General features: G+C 40.6%; 1 protein-coding gene across 5 annotated transcripts in view; it reads right to left on the reverse strand.

Moving 5' to 3' along the window:
- Positions 1 to 675: 675 nt before the first annotated feature.
- Positions 676 to 18,310, reverse strand: part of LOC124134620 (purine nucleoside phosphorylase-like) — a 54,877-nt gene continuing 37,242 nt past the window's right edge. For 4 of the 5 annotated variants that reach the window (XM_048397506.1, XM_048397505.1, XM_046499589.2 and 1 more), the window contains 5 exons: positions 7,644 to 7,813; positions 6,002 to 6,105; positions 4,332 to 4,507; positions 3,181 to 3,371; positions 676 to 2,508 (listed from right to left, as the gene is read on the reverse strand). In XM_048397506.1, coding sequence (XP_048253463.1) covers positions 2,306 to 2,508; positions 3,181 to 3,371; positions 4,332 to 4,507; positions 6,002 to 6,105; positions 7,644 to 7,813 — 844 coding nt within the window. In that variant the 3' untranslated portion in view covers positions 676 to 2,305. Of the gene's footprint in view, positions 2,509 to 3,180; positions 3,372 to 4,331; positions 4,508 to 6,001; positions 6,106 to 7,643; positions 7,814 to 13,482; positions 13,613 to 18,310 lie in introns of those variants that run through there. The other variant, XM_046499677.2, reaches the window with a different exon arrangement.

Raw genomic sequence — 18,310 nt, forward strand, 5'->3', positions numbered from 1 at the left:
CCTAGAAACATAATCGGGGCGAACCGGGATTCGAACCCACAATCATAGGTTTTGACCCCTAATGGGATGTCCTCAGATCTTTGTTTAGCGGTAGCGAGAACTATGATCTGGTTTTAATTAGATTGCAAAAAAACACGAGATCCATGGAGGTGAAATAATTTTCAGCCTGTGACATCCCCCATTCAAAGGTGACCTGACATTTGTCAGATTTTTCAAAGAGTAAAAAAATCTATGATGATGATGTTTGTCCTTATAACTGTTAAACAACAGGAATGCATATTAAAACAGATCTAAGCTGTGTAACCATGGTGACGAATTTAATGGAGATAATGGCATATTAATTAATTGAATGCATAAAATAATTTTTTATGTAAGGGTTTCTTAAACAGTGAGATCGAGGTACAATGGTCGAAGCACTATGGTCATTCTCTAAAATGAGTCCCATAGCCTTAACTGTTCCATACTGTAACCATGGCAACAGTTTCTATGAGAAGGAATATTAAAATGTGGCAGCTGCTTCCAAGTTAACAGCAAGGTGTTTGTGGATGCTCCTGCTGCATTCACGTTTATGTCTTCTGTGTTTGATGGTGAGATTTCTGTTCCTCACTCACTCATTCATTCTTTCCTTTATTCACTCCTTACATTCCATGTTAAATCAAAATAAAAACAATAAAAAACTGTTTTAATGAGACACATCTGCATCTACTGTTTACTGTGTAATCTGGAATATTTTTTGTAGAGATATCATTAATTGGAAATTTTAGAATTGATGTATATGGATTCAAGAATATGACAATATTTTTATAAATAATAAAATAATTCTTCTGCATTTGTATAAATAAATATTATCTATGTAGACCCACATCAATTTAAAGCTAAATATGAACTTGGCGGGGCTGTTAACCAGAGCAAATGTTTAAAATTCAGATTTCTGCCTTGTCGTTGTCCATCTTTACCATGGTAGTCTTAATAAACGTAACGCTTCTGTGGCAGTGAATGATTAAGTTGGTAGTGACAATTATAAATTTGCTTTTGGTGTCCCCCGCCGTGATATTGCTGGAATATTGCTAAAAGCGACATACAACCCTACTCACTCATTATTGGCATCTGTACAGCATTGACATAAATCTTATATCAATACATCGATATCGCGATATACGATGACATCCCTAGACTTATTACAATCCTGAATTTAGTGAATACCGTATTCGGCGTAATAAGCGCCCTGCTCTAATAAGCGCCCACGGCGATATTTGCTAATATATTGGCTAGTGAACAATCCCAATTAGCCCCCCTTCCGATTTATCAATGTACACAAGACTTATTTATTCGTGTATTATAAGCACTCGTGTGTTATATGCACCCTTAATTATGGGGATTTATATTCTGGAAAAGTGTATCTGTCGTATATAAACAGTTCAGACTGTCAGCATAAACCACGAAATTTATCTTTCAACTCTGTTTTTTCCACCAAAGTAATATTCTAATAAGAGCCCCCTATTTCTAATTTTGAGAGCACCCTGGGCGCTTATTACGTCGAATACGGTATATGTCTTCCTCCTTTGGTCCAAGGACAATAAAACAGATTCTGCAAATATGGCACATTGTTCTTAACTAGAAACAACAATAGGATTAAAACTGATACAATGATACATGAAAACAACAATGATAATACTCTTATCTCACCAGGACACTTAATGAAAACCTCCCTCTCACAACATACTACTTTTGTTACGTCTATCATGGTGCAAGAGAACCAGTCTGCCAGACTGTTTTTTGCCAACTCTCTACTCCATGGCAGTTAACAAACTGTCAGTTACCTAGCCTACTTTGTGAAAAAAGGAGTACCATCTAAAAGACATTAGATTGAAATGGGAATATTCGAAAATGAAAATAAGTTACAGTGATCAGAATGGTGTGAATATCATTGACGAGGAAAATATTAATTGTAAACCCACAAATATTTATAAAAAATCGTAGACTAGATTACAATAATACAATTTGGCAGCATTACCATAATTAATTAAATTCTTTGAACTTAAGAATATTTAAATATGTACATAAAATATTAAAATAGAAACCTTTAATTATTTTATCAACTGACTTAAATTTCAATAATAATGTAACTGGAACCCCAAACTCTGACATTTTGGCCATTTCACCATAACACGGAACTGTGTTTGAGGATATAACTCTTGACCAGCATACAAGCTACTACTGCTGTATACTCATGTATACAAGAGGTACATGTCTGACACAGACTGAGACGTGGATGTAATCAGTGATATGGCTGGGGTGAAACTTGTTATACGTCTATCTTGGAGACCATTTCCGCAACAAATCTCTGGAGGTCCTTGCTTCTCATTTCCCCTGTTGCCAGGACTTCCTCGTGGTTAGCAAAGCTCTGAGACTCAAATTCCATGATGCACTTGTTGGTGATGAGGGAGAGGCCGAACACCTTCATATTACAATGACGGGCTACGGTCACCTCAGGGATGGTGCTCATTCCTGGAGATGAAGAATGGGGGTGTTAGTAATGTAGTAATATACACTGTGAAGTGGGACAATATGAGAACAATATCCCTGTGAGGTGGGAGAATATGAGGACAATATCCCTGTGAGGTGGGACAATATGAGGACAATATCCCTGTGAGGTGGGACAATATCCCTGTGAGTGGACTATATGAGAACAATATCCCTATGAAGTGGGAGAATATGAGGACAATATCCCTGTGAGGTGGGACAATATGAGGACAATATCCCCCTGAGGTGGGACAATATGAGGACAATATCCCTGTGAGGTTTGACAATATAAGGACAATATCCCTGTGAGGTTGGACAATGTGAGGACAATATGTACACTGAGAGACAGGTAGGACAATATGAGGACAATATCACTGTCAGGTGGGACAATATGAGGATAATATCACTGTCAGGTGGGACAATATGGGGACAATATCACTGTCAGGTGGGACAATATCACTGTCAGACAGATAGGTCAATATGAGGACAATATCACTGTCAGACAGGTAGGACCATATGAGGACAATATCCCTGTCAGACAGGTGGGACAATATGAGGACAATATCACTGGCAGGTTGGACAATATGAGGACAATATCCCTGTCAGACAGGTGGGACAATATGAGGACAATATACACTGGGACATAAACGCTGTTACCTGTAGCATCAACACCAATGAGTCGGAGGAACTTGCACTCTGTGACCGTCTCGAAGGATGGTCCTACCATCATGCTATAGACGCCTTCCTGGAAGAATTTGGTCATACCCATGTCAGCTGCCGTTTCCTTGGCAATCTTCCGCAGTTCGTCATCATAAGCTCCTGACAGTGCTGGGAAGCGGGGACCAAACCTGACAACAGGAAAAGTTACACATGGTTCACCTTCTGACCAACCTAGAAACATAATCAGGGCAAACTGGTATTCAAACTTACAATCAAAACTTTTGTTGATAAATGTCCTATCTGGGTATTTTCAATGTATTGTCCTATCTGGGTATTTTCAATGCATTGTCCTATCTGGGTATTTTCCATGCATTGTCCTATCTGGGTATTTTCAATGCATTGTCCTATCTGGGCATTTTCCATGCATTGTCCTATCTGGGTATTTTCAATGTATTGTCCTATCTGGGTATTTTCAATGTATTGTCCTATCTGGGCATTATCAATGTATTGTCCTATCTGGGTATTTTCAATGTATTGTCCTATCTGGGCATTATCAATGTATTGTCCTATCTGGGTATTTTCAATGTATTGTCCTATTTGGGTATTTTCAATGTATTGTCCTATCTGGGTATTTTCAATGTATTGTCCTATCTGGGTATTTTCAATGTATTATCCTATCTGGGCATTTTCAATGTATTGTCCTATCTGGGTATTTTCAATGTATCGTCCTATCTGGGTATTTTCAATGTATTGTCCTACCTGGGTATTTTCAATGTATTGTCCTATCTGGGCATTTTCAATGTATTGTCCTATCTGGGTATTTTCAATGTATTGTCCTATCTGGGCATTTTCAATGTATTGTCCTATCTGGGTATTTTCAATGTATTGTCCTATCTGGGTATTTTCAATGTATTGTCCTATCTGGGTATTTTCAATGTATTGTCCTACCTGGGTATTTTCAATGTTTTGTCCTATCTGGGCATTTTCAATGTATTGTCCTATATGGGTATTTTCAATGTATTGCCCTATCTGGGTATTTTCAATGTATTGTCCTATCTGGGTATTTTCAATGCATTGTCCTATCTGGGTATTTTCAATGTATTGTCCTATCTAGGTATTTTCAATTTTCAACTGATTTTCCAACTCACCTCTCATCATTCATTCCAACCAACGGATTGATGCCAGCGAATCCAGCCAGGTTGAGGTGGTCTTTGATGATCATGATGTCCCCCACACTGAACTTGTCATTGATCCCTCCAGCAGCATTGGTGACAAACAACACCTTTACTCCCATCAACTTCATCGTGCGCACTGGGAGGGTGATCTGTTAATACAAGGGTTTGTTTTGTTGTTGTTTAATGCCACACTTAGCAATATTCAAGGAGGGTGATCTGTTAATACAAGGGTTTTTTTTGTTTTTGTTTAAGGCCACACTTAGCAATATTCAAGCCTATATGAGGGTGACCTGCAAATAATTGAGTCTGGACAAGACAATCCAGTGATCGATACTGTAGGCAATGATCCATGCCGAGGACACGTTATCAACCAAAACAGACAGGGTGGTCTACCCCTGGTGCATGCATTACTCACTAGAGGGCAGAAAGACAGGCACACACTGCAGGACACTGTTGCATGTCACCGAGCCTGACCACCTGATCCTATTGGTTGCCTCTTACAGCCAGCATAGGTTTCTAGGGACAGAGCTCCAGATAACTTTTTGAGCAATTGAGTTTTTACTCTAGGGTTTCTATTTTAATTAGGTTATTACATTTTTCATTGGGTAACCAATATTTTTTCACTCATCTATTCATCACTCTATTGGGTTTTTCCATAAATTATTGAACATTTTAAGATTTAAAAAAGATGAAATAATGTTTTAGATGTACATAACTGTTCTAAATATACAGGCTTGACTCGGAAAGTAAATTAGCTCGTAATTGTGTTTCGGAAATCAGCTCTTTTGTACGCATGCTGAAAAAGCCTCATAGGGTTTTGAATATCTTTTGGGGGTATTTTACGCAAATACGCTGCTTATCTGTAGCTCTGTAGGGACCAACTCTACCTCTACTCTACTCTGATATTGTGCACTTTCTCATCACACTCATTTCTGCCAGATAAATACAGATGTTGAATAGGAAAAGTGTATGAGATGAACAAAATATTTAGGCATTGTGGCAAGACAGTGAACATCGGCTGAATATGCTGATATATGATTTTATATAGCACCTAATATCCATCAGTAGGTGCACTGAGTTACAATACATGGAACAGAACGGAACAGAATGGTATGGAACGGAACAGAATGGTATGGAACGGAACAGAATGGTTTGGAACTGAACAGAATGGTATGGAATGGAACAAAATGGTATGGAACGGAACAGAATGGTTTGGAACTGAACAGAATGGTATGGAATGGAACAAAATGGTATGGAACGGAACAGAATGGTATGGAACTGAACAGAATGGTATGGAACGGAACAGAATGGTATGGAATGGAACAGAATGGTATGGAACGGAACAGAATGGTATGGAACGGAACAGAATGGTATGGAACTGAACAGAATGGTATGGAACAGAACAGAATGGTATGGAACTGAACAGAATGGTATGGAACAGAACAGAATGGTATGGAACGGAACAGAATGGTATGGAATGGAACAGAATGGTATGGAACGGAACAGAATGGTATGGAATGGAACAGAATGGTATGGAACGGATTAGAATGGTATGGACGGGACAGAATAAAATACAAAATAACATAAAATAACATAACATAAAGAATTATATAATATAATATTCTTCTGTTTTCAATTCCTACCTTTTGGGGAGAATAGCCCTCGTAGCAGTGAGCTCGCCCCTGCATCAGGACCACAGCCTTGCCCCTCAGCTTCCCAAACACCAGCCTCCCCTCATGGCCAGGAACTGTGGACAGACAGTGGATACTAGGGTTTAGGTGTATCACAATATTTTGAAATGCACATGGCTGTATCGAGATACGTATCACAATATACTGTATAATTCTAAACTTTGAATTCAGAAGCAAGCTGTAACATTAAGGTATGAATTGAAGGTCATAAATAGAACAAAACAAGATGGTGGAACAACATAATATATACTCATTCAATAAATATGCAGCAATCTGGACCAGACAATCCAGTGATCCACACCATCTGGGTATGATGACATGCAGTGAGTGAGTGAGTGTGGTTTTACGCCGATTTTAGCAATATTCCAGCAATATCACGGCGGGGGACACCAGAAATGGGCTTCACACATTGTACCCATGTCGGGAATTGAACCTGGGTCTTCGGCGTGACGAGCGTACGCTTTAACCGCTAGGCTACCCGACCGCCCCATGATGACATGCAATGAACCAAGTCACCCAGGACCACCTGATCTATTTGGTTGCCTCTTACAACCAGCATAGGTTGCTAGGGACCAGTTGACCCGGAACCCCCCAGGGATCAAGCTGACCTAGAACCCCCCAGGGGACCAGCTGACCCGGAACCCCCAGGGGGCCTGACAGGTAGTGCATGTATCTCACCTGTGCTGATGGGGAAGCCCCCAGGGGGTCAGACAGGTAGTGCATGTATCTCACCTGTACTGACGGGCAAGCCCCCAGGAGGTCTGACAGGTAGTGCATGTATCTCACCTGTACTGACGGGGAAGCCCCCAGGGGGCCTGACAGGTAGTGCATGTATCTCACCTGTGCTGACCCGGAACCCCCAGGGGGTCTGACAGGTAGTACATATATCTCACCTGTACTGACGGGCAAGCCCCCAGGGGGTCTGACAGGTAGTGCATGTATCTCACCTGTGCTGACCCGGAACCCCCAGGGGGTCTGACAGGTAGTACATATATCTCACCTGTGCTGAAGGGCAAGCCCCCAGGGGGTCTGACAGGTAGTGCATGTGTCTCACCTGTGCTGACGGGGAAGCCCCCAGGGGGTGTGACAGGTAGTGCATGTGTCTCACCTGTGCTGATGGGGACGCCCCCAGGGGTTCTGACAGGTAGTGCATGTATCTCACCTGTGCTGACGGGGAAGCCCCCAGGGGGTCTGACAGGTAGTGCATGTATCTCACCTGTGCTGACGGGGAAGCCCCCAGGGGGTCTGACAGGTAGTGCATGTATCTCACCTGTGCTGACGGGGAAGCCCCCAGGGGGTGTGACAGGTAGTGCATGTATCTCACCTGTGCTGACGGGGAAGCCCCCAGGGGGTGTGACAGGTAGTGCATGTATCTCACCTGTGCTGACGGGGAAGCCCCCAGGGGGTGTGACAGGTAATGCATGTATCTCACCTGTGCTGATGGGGAAGCCCCCAGGGGGTGTGACAGGTAATGCATGTATCTCACCTGTGCTGACGGGGAAGCCCCCAGGGGGTGTGACAGGTAATGCATGTATCTCACCTGTGCTGATGGGGAAGCCCCCAGGGGGTGTGACAGGTAATGCATGTATCTCACCTGTGCTGATGGGGAAGCCCTGAATGTCCTTGTAGCTGATCACCTCCTTCTCCTCCACTCCATCGGCCAGTTTGCCGCACCCGGAGCCGCAGATAATTCCCAGAGTCGGTCGGCATGTCACTCTGCCCAGGATGCTCTTAGCGATTTCCTCCACTTCATTGTATGTATAACTGAAACAGATATTGTTGAAATAACATTGTGTACCATTGAAACAGTGAAGTACTGCTGACACCTTGGATTATTCCACAAATGGGTCTTGGTGCTAAGGGGCTATGTTATAGGGGAAGGGTGGTTGCGGGTGGCAGGGAAGGGTGGTGGTGGGGAAGAGATTTGAGGGTAGGAGGGGGGATGGTAATGAAAGAAATAACAATAAGAGGTGGGCAGCAAAATTTATCAGAACCATGGGGTGTGGGGTGGGGTGGGGGTGGGGGTGAATATATGACACAGTTCTTTTTTTTTTTCAAATTAATGAACTATTAATTTGAACATTATTTAGGGACTGGTCATTTATCAATTTATTAAGGTGGAAGGGGTCATGGCAAAATAAATGTTACATGTATTGGGAGGGGAGGGGAGGGGAGGGAAGGGGGCATGAAAATAAAGTTACATAAAATGGGTGGGGGGAGATTAGAATTTAACACTTCATCACACTCTTCAAATTAATGAAGCAGACTAGCGCAAATATCAGTTGGAGAAATGGTCTTCCCAAGTAACCACACCACCTGGAACTGTCCAACCTTAGCCACCACACTGGCCATCCAATCAACTTTTCTGTCATCTGTAAATATTACACTAAGTAGATGAAGAACTCCATTGGAATCACAGAGCTAGTTACAGAATTTCTGTTCAATATAACAGAACATGATGACATTTTGCTGAAATTAATTGTGACTTCATCCCCATAATCAGGAAAATACAAGACTTCAGAACTGAAACAGAGGTACACCATGTACACAATAGCAATATGTATTTGTTGTCATATACAGGGGTATCATGTTTGTTTGTTTGTTTGTTTGTTTGTTTGTTGTTTAATGCCACACTCAGCAATATTCCAGCTATATGACGGCGGTCTGTAAATAATGGACCAGACAATCCAGTGATTGACATCATGTTCATAGATCTACGCAATTGGGATACGAAGACATGTATCAACCAAGTCAGCGAGCCTGACCACCCGATCCCATGAGTCACCTTTTATGACAAGCATAGTTGCCGTAATCGGCAAGCATGGGTTGCTGAAGACCTTTTCTACCCCGGATCTTCACGGGCCGGTATCATGTATACATGGCATACAGGGACAATTAATAATTTGCTGGAAATCATCAGAAACATACTTCCTAGTAAACCCAGTCAAGTTATTCTGTTTGTGTTCATAGCCACATAGTGGTGTATCAGTTTGAACTTTTATCCACTAGTCCAAAGCCCGAGTCAAGTAAACTTCTGTTCGGTCCAGTAAGCTGGTGATCGTGATAGTCCACATAATGAGCCTAAATTCTACTAAAACTGATGCTGAGAACCATGTTCCAGCTAGTAGTTTTGGGGACAGAGTCTGATGTAGTGGATAGAGCATCTGCCCAGAGAGCAGGTCAGTTTGATCCTCGGCCACATCATACTAAAAGACGTTAAAAGATGTCACTTGTTGTTACCCTGCCTGGTGCTCGGCATTGAGAGGCTAAAACAAGTATTAGTCGGCGCGGAGTCACCTCATAGTCACATTACTGGTTTAATCAGGAACAAAGCGCTTTTAAAATATGAAGATTTAGCAACTGAATACCGATCAACAAGGACCTGAAAAGTTAGTATTCACTTGCATGGGTCCAGTTACTATCTTGATAAAAAATTAACCCTTTCGTTATTTTCTGCTAAAAATAATCTCCGTCACTAATCATACTTATCAATGCATCCAGAGAAAACCTTCAAATTGTCGCAAGTTCTACTTCTATGGACACCCAAACCATTGAAACTCATTGTTGAGGTCAATGTCAGGACAACTGTCTGCTTCCAACCCAGAAGTCACACTGGATCGTTCACAATTGCATCATTATCCACACTTCAATGGTAGTTTTCATTGTAACCATGGTAACTTTACCCAACCTCATACGTTCCTAGCAACAGAAAATAACGTCAACACAGTAAATTATTTCAAGGTCAGGGTGCTAATTTGTGCTGTTGTAGCTTACTGTACAATTAATGTGCAATTAATGTGCTATTTTTGCTAGTTGTGCTGCTTGTTAGTGCTGGTGTGGTAGACACCGTTACCTGTCAGCCATGCTGCAGCAACGGTAATGACAACGAGGAGAGTGATGATCAATATTGCCGCACTAAACCTTTTAACCCTTTATGCACTAAGAAGTGCCTGGGCAAGGCCATTGTTATGCAACACAGATCAGCTTTTCGACAGAATTGCCAAAATGCAAACTTACAAATTCAGCATTTTCAGTTGCATATAAATTACTAACATCATTTGATCGTGTTTGGAATGTATCCAAAATGGATAGGCTGTCTGTCAGAGTCATAAGGGTAAAATCATCTATATTAACCTATAGTATTTCCATGGTAACTAGGAGACACAAGAGAAATCAGGATGTATCTTGTTGCAAAAAGTAAATCAAAGAATATCAAATGTGGACAGACTTTGACTTTAACACACCTCTATATAAAACACACCTATATTCTATTTAGATGTACTCTTACCCATTCTTGTCTTAAAAGTCTTTATGCCTCATCATAGGCATGTTAAATACAGTAAAATCTATGAACTTATGGATCTCGGAACCACAAAAATCAATCCTAATATCAAGAGTTATCCAGAGTCCCTGACAAGAGTGAGTGAGTGAGTGAGTGAGTGAGTGAGTGAGTGAGTGAGTGAGTGAGTGAGTGAGTGAGTGAGTGAGTGAGTGAGTGAGTGAGTGAGTGAGTGAGTGAGTGAGTGAGTGAGTGAGTGAGTGAGTGAGTGAGTGAGTGAGTGAGTGAGTGAGTGAGTGAGTGAGTGAGTGAGTGAGTGAGTGAGTGAGTGAGTGAGTGAGTGAGTGAGTGAGTGAGTGAGTGAGTGAGTGAGTGAGTGAGTGAGTGAGTGAGTGAGTGAGTGAGTGAGTGAGTGAGTGAGTGAGTGAGTGAGTGAGTGAGTGAGTGAGTGAGTGAGTGAGTGAGTGAGTGAGTGAGTGAGTGAGTGAGTGAGTGAGTGAGTGAGTGAGTGAGTGAGTGAGTGAGTGAGTGAGTGAGTGAGTGAGTGAGTGAGTGAGTGAGTGAGTGAGTGAGTGAGTGAGTGAGTGAGTGAGTGAGTGAGTGAGTGAGTGAGTGAGTGAGTGAGTGAAAGAGTGAGTGAGTACTTGGAATCAGGATTCTGATGCTGCAAAACCATTCCCACCAGCATCAGTCAAAGAAGCCAAGTGTTCTTTGTCATAATCTCAGTGTTATGTATCATGAGCACTTGAGTATAATCACTGACAATGTACAACACCTGTTCTTTACACATACCGATAGTCCAATCAGAGAACGTTTCACAAAATCAACATCCATGACTGGTACTGTATTTCCGGTTATGCAAGGGTTTTTTCTGTATTCAGGGATTAAACATGAAACTAAAACATTTTTGGGTCTTAAAATGATTGAGTGAGTAAGGTTTTACACCGCTTTTAGCAATATTCCAGCAATATCACGGCGGGGGACTCCAGAAATGGGCTTCACACATTGTACCTGACAAGAAGAAATCAGTATTTCTGATGAAGGGATTTGCTATCATTATGACCCTTTCTTGCAAGCTCCGACGTTCATACAGTTAAGAAATGAGTGTCAGAATTTTTGTTTCTATTGAGTGAGAGCGAGGGTAATACCTGAATCCTTACACTAGTTTCGTAAAAATCAGTATGAATCACATGAGTGTAATAACTTCTTTATAACCCATTATTACTTTCTTAATTTCTTATTTCTGAGATCCTCTTTATAAAATTGCAACGATCATGATCGCTGTCTAAGAAAACCACATTTTTCGAATGATGCCAAGAATCTGTAGCTATGACATCATTCTAGACGTCAATCCGACATTACGCCACAATAACATCCAAATGACGTCAACAAAGCTGCTCGGATGATGTAAACAGTACACTGGTGCATGTGAACATGGTGATGTGATATTTGCACAAGTGTACATACAAACTTGATGAACTCGGTTATTTCAAACGCTACGCGGAATAAATGTGTTGTGATATAGCATGTTCAGTAATAACACGATTAATTCTTTTCATCATGTTCATATTTGTAAATTAGGAAACTTGATCTACTCTGAAATAATGGAAAAGACACAAATGACTGGCACAGCAAACATTAATAATCTCTTGCGAAGTAATGACAACCCATTGCGGCTGTCTACTGTTTCACCACATTTACTGTATATGGTCTCCGGTTGAATCTATGACTCAAGCGTATCATGTGTTTGTTTGTTTATTATTTAACACTGCACTCAGCAATATTCCAACTACCATATTTGATGTAATAAGCCCCCACAGCGCTTTCATGATTAGAAATAGAGGGCTCTTATTAGAAATAATTTTGGTGGGAAAAAACCAGTGAAAAGATTGTAAATTTCGTGGTTTATTCTGACAGCCTGAAATGATACAAAAGAAAAGTCGTGCATATTATACACGACAGATATGTTTGCATATTTTTACACGGATAAATAAGTCTCGAGTACATTAATCAAACGGAAGGGGTGCTTATTAGGATTTTTCACTTGCCAATATATTAGCAAATATTGCCGTGGGCGCTTATTAGAGCAGGGCGCTTATCACGTCGAATATGGTATATGATATATATGGCACGCACGCACACACGCACAAGATCTTTCGCCGTTCAATGGCTCTTCATGTATAATGAAAGTTTCAACATACATTGTAGTCATAGGCGACGAACAAAGATCTCGTGTGCATTAAGGAGTTTTGACAAGCACAAATATCTAATATATAAAAATACTGACTCTGCTTTTTGGTTCTGATATGTGGTTAATTTAATGAGTGTTAGGGAGCAACATGGTATAGGACAGCAAGTTTAATTTGATTTATTTTGCCAAGTGGAATCTTTCCGACCTGTTTAGTTTTAAGAACATATGTCTGTATGTGTGGTCCAAATCATATAATAATTACAATATGAAAAATCTAAATATCCACAGCAAACATTCAATAAAATAATTCAGTCTGTTATGTGGATATCTTCAATTAGGAAATGTATTACTCTTTCTTAACATTCACTTATTTCTGGTCAGTGGAATACGAAACAACCCACAGCTTTTCCTTTTACTTGTTTCACATTTCAATTTTTTTGGAGTCGATAAATTGGTAAACTAGGTTTTAAGAAAAATACATATAAGCCATTTATCATGATCACACTATCCTAGATTTGCAGATGTTTTTTACATACTCTCAAATTAAACATACTGTATTCGACGTAATAAGCACCCCGCTCTAATAAGCACCCACGGCGATATTTGCTAATATATTGGCATGTGAACAAACCCAATTAGCAGCCCTTCCGATTGATCAATGTAAACAAGACTTATTCATTCGCGTATAATACGCACTCCTGTGATATATGCACCATTAATTATGGGCAATTAAATTCTGGAAAAAATATATCTGCCGTACATACTAGTATGCATTTCAGGCTGTAAGCATAAACCACGAAATTTATCTTTCAATTCTGTTTTTGTTTCACCAAAATAATATTTTAATAAGAGCCCCCTATTTCTAATTTTGAGAGCGCCCTGGGCGCTTATTACGTCAAATACGGTAATATTGTCATTTACCAATAAGATACACCCAATAAGATAATTTGATAACTCCCTTACCTTCTCCTTAGTTCCGCCTCCACGGATGATGATGGACATTTGTGTGGTACTTCACTAATGACTTTCATGATTACCTAGTTAACGTGAAACTAGATTTCCCCCAATGCTGTCTGTCCTACCAGAGTCAAATAATTTAGCTGCTTGCTGTAACACAAGGCACTTGTTATATATATCAACCTATCCATGACAGCAACTATTGTCTACATTACCGTTACCATGACTACCGTGTAGCCTTTATGTAAATACTGTTATGTACAATTACTACTAATTACGCCTCAAGGCTGAACAGGTGCAATGATGTTAATCCTTGTCACCTTGTATTGTACATCTACTGTAAGTATCTCTGAATAAGCCCAGGGCATTTATAATATTCAAAAGAAGTTTCAAAAGGACTTTCACTTTGTGTGAGTTCATTGGAGTATGAACCTTCATAGAGTGAGGGCCAAACTGTATGAATGTCAATTCTTATAATTTTTGATATCACTATTTTTTACCTCAAAAGATGTAGATCAATACACAGTTTTATTTAGTACGTGTGACTTCATGTTTACACTGACGGACAAACAACAGCCAGCTGTATTGCATAATGAAGTAGTTCCTCAAAAGGAGAGGTGCCGTGAGCGTGTTGTATGCTCACAGTGTTCTAAAGTGACATCTTTTGTAGCTTGTTTACAACTAAAATTGTCAAAAAAAATCGTCATAGATGAGAAAGGTCTGTTAAGAAATACCTCAGTGAGTCAGTCACAATGACAGCACGTCATAATACATTCACATCGTCGGCCATTTTGACATCTTGTACTTGATGTGAATGAGTGAGTAAGTTATGACGTTAAATCTTAACTCACTCACTCATCACATCAAGCACAAGATGTCAAAATGGCCGACATGATAAACATGATGGGAGAGATTTCTGAAGTTGTTTATGAATCTGTGGTTGGTTGGTTGGTTGGGTGGTTGGTTTGTTGTTTAACGCCGCACTCAGCAATATTCCAGCTATATGACGGCAGTCTGTAAATAATTGAGTCTGGACCAGACAATCCAGTGATTGATATCATGAGCATCGATCCACCCCATTGGGATCGATGACATGCATCAACCAAGTCAGCGAGCCTGACCACCCGATCCCGTTAGTCGCCTTTTACGACAAGCATAGTCACCTTTTACCGCAAGCATGGGTTGCTGAAGACCTATTCTACCCCGGAATCTTCACAGGTCTGAACCTGTGGTAATAACATGTGTTCGTCTGTTTTCAGTTTACATTAATGATCTTGTGAAAGAAATTAATAATTTAAACTATGCATATATGCCGATGGCACCATGTTAAGCCTGTTGTTAAATGCAGATGACAATGTGCTTTTGGTTCCTGATGAATTATGTAGACAGTGAATGTTAGACTGTGTATCTGACTGGTGTATGTGATGGCCCCTGCTGGTTAATACCAAGAAAACTAACACTGTACATTATCGCCCTTCCTGTTTTCGCAGATTACAGCCATGATTATAAATATCTTGACCTTTGGTTTCACGAGAACTTGGATCTGAATTTCACAGCTAATGAAATAGTTTAGTCGGCAGGATGTGCACTAGGTGTCATTATCATGACTATTTGTAATGTTAAGTGTGTGAAAATTTAGTGCAGCCCATTTTATCGTATGGGTCGGTGACTTGGGGAACAAGGTAGTTTAACTGTATTTATTCTATTCAGAATCGTGCCTGCTGATTTTTTCTAGTCATGGACAGTAAAACCCCCAATCTATCGTGTTTGTTTGTTTCTTTGTTGTTTAACGCCGCACTCAGCAATATTCCAGCTATATGACAGCTGTCTGTAAATGATCTAGTCTGGACCAGACATTCCAGTGATTAATATCATGAGCATCCATCCACGCAATTGGGATATGATGACATGTATCAACCAAGTCAGCGAGCCTGACCACCCGATCCTGTTAGTCGCCTCTTGCGACAAGCATAGTTCCTTTTACAGCAAGCATTGGTTACTGAAGACCTAGTCTACCGGGTCTTCACGGGTCCCCAATCTGTCTGTCTGAGGTGACATGGGCTGGACTCTTCCATTAACAAAACAAAGAGTTGATATTTTACAGTTCTGGCACTGGATGCATTCTGTTGATGAAGCAAGAATACTTAGCATGCTTAGTGCCATTAGCAGATGGTCCCAAAATGTTGGAGAGTCTTGATATAATCATGCTGTCTCTTTAATTATTTCATGGCAAACTGCCCATTGCACTGTTGCAGATATTTTCAATATTTCATCAGTTGAATTTGATCATGCTAAACACGTTTAATATCATAAGATTATTAAGATTGGTTACACCAGCTGTGGAATGACAGATGGCAAACAGATGGCAACAAACTTTGTTCATATCGCCTGTCTAAGGATACGATAACAGCTGAACCATATGTCACTGCTCTATATAGAACACAGCACTGTGCTCTTACTGAACTACAATCTGGCACTCTGCCCTTGCAAATCGAGTTGGGAAGGTTAGACAGCGGTCTGAAAAAAAATCGAGTCTGGACCAGACAATCCAGTGATTGACATCATGAGCATCGATCCACACAATTGGGATATGATGACATGCATCATCAAGCAAGTCGGTGAGCCTGACCACCTGTCCCGTTAGTCGCCTCTTACAACAAGCATAGTCGCCTCTTACGACAAGCACAGTCGCCTCTTACAACAAGCACAGTCGCCTCTTACAACAAGCATAGTCGCCTTTTACAACAAGCATAGTCGCCTCTTACAACAAGCATAGTCGCCTCTTACAACAAGCATAGTCGCCTCTTACAACAAGCATAGTCGCCTTTTACAACAAGCATAGTCGCCTCTTACAACAAGCATAGTCGCCTCTTACAACAAGCATAGTCGCCTCTTACAACAAGCATAGTCGCCTTTTACAACAAGCATAGTCGCCTCTTACAACAAGCATAGTCGCCTCTTACAACAAGCATAGTCGCCTCTTACAACAAGCATAGTCGCCTCTTACAACAAGCATAGTCGCCTTTTACAGCAAGCATAGTCGCCTCTTACAACAAGCATAGTCGCCTTTTACTGCAAGCATGGATTGCCCCAGATCTTCACATAGGTTTGGTGTAAAGTAGAATTGCATATACTCCAAGCCTATGACACTTTCTAACTACATGTAGAAACGTAAATCAATCCCTTGCGTACATACAATATGCACATAAACAAAACAAAACCATGCACATGGGTGTTGTCACATGCACCATTTGTCAAGCTGAACAGTACTGCAATGAAATATACATGATATGTAGATCTCAATGATCATTATATACAGTTGGTTGGTTGATTTGTTGTTTAACGCCGCACTCAGCAATATTCCAGCTATATGACGGCAGTCTGTAAATGATTGAGTCTGGACCAGACAATCCAGTGATTGATATCATGAGCATCGATCCACGTAATTGGGAGCGATGACATGCATCAACCAAGTCAGCGAGCCTGACCACCCGATCCTGTTAGTTGCCTTTTACGACAAGCATAGTCACCTTTTAGGGCAAGCATGGGTTGCTGAAGACCCATTCTACCCCGGATCTTCACGGGTACATTATATACAGTTTCAATGAACAGCATGAGATTGTGTTAGTGTACAAGGAAGTACATGTACACTAACAAACAATCCTTGGTGTTGAAAAGGATTAAATAGGTTAGGGCTGGGACGAGTCCAAATTTACTACCAAATTTGACTACCCGTGTACCCACCCCCCTATTATCCGACCCTACCCGGGTACCCGCTGTAGGTCTCAAGAGATAAATTGTCCGACAGGGGATAGTTTGACTGTAGCCCTGGCAAAATGTATTTAGATACACGATGCACACGTCATGCATAAACTGAAGTTGACTGAAGTTTTACCTTTATTCATCCATATAAAGTCAGAAAGAATGTGTGCATAGTCAATAAGAAATGCAAACATTAGTCACTTATAGTGTAACCATAGAGTTCTAGATAATCTTTTGTCATTAAACAATATATCGCGTGACTAACCACAGGTCCGGGAATAGGACTATACTACATGTATACCGTATTCGACGTAATAGGCGCCCCGCTCTAATAAGCGCCCACGGCGATATTTGCTAATATATTGACTAGTGAATAATCCCAAATTAGCACCCTGTACGAATGATCAATGTACACAAGACTTATTTATTCATGTATAATATGTGTGTTATATGCATATTTGATTATGGGAAATTAAATTCTGGAAAAATATATCTGTCGTATATAAATATTTCGTATATAAACATGTCAACATAAACCACGAAATTTACGATGTTTCAACTTTTTCACCAAAATAATATTCTAATAAGAGCCCCCTATTTCTAATTTTGAGAGCGCCCTGGGTGCTTATTATGTCGAATACGGTAACCATGATACCCCCTACTGTTCAGCCCATTAACACCTGTGTTACAACTGACTGCATTTGAGCTTGAGGAACTGGAAACAAACCTGTCAAACGAGCCAGGATAATCTCCCACATCTGTGTCAATAGTCCAAATTGTCAAACCTCATTAAACCTGCCATATCTCGTTAGGTTGTTGACATAACACCGAGTAATCCAAACATACGCCAGGCAGTCTACTCTGTTTGATAACCTCGCTAAGTAGACACAATTTATGGATAACAACTTCTATAATTTTACTGTAAAGGTGACGTTTTGATATAGATCCTTATACTGGTGTCAAGCAAGGCTGAATAATGAACATGGTACAGAATACATACATACATGCATGCACAATGGGCGCACGGACGGACGGACGCACGCACGCATAACACTATCTAATAACATAAAAC

This window comes from Haliotis rufescens, unplaced genomic scaffold (assembly GCF_023055435.1).
Source record: "Haliotis rufescens isolate VD_foot unplaced genomic scaffold, xgHalRufe1.0.p SCAF_17, whole genome shotgun sequence".
Classification (NCBI taxonomy): domain Eukaryota; kingdom Metazoa; phylum Mollusca; class Gastropoda; order Lepetellida; family Haliotidae; genus Haliotis; species Haliotis rufescens.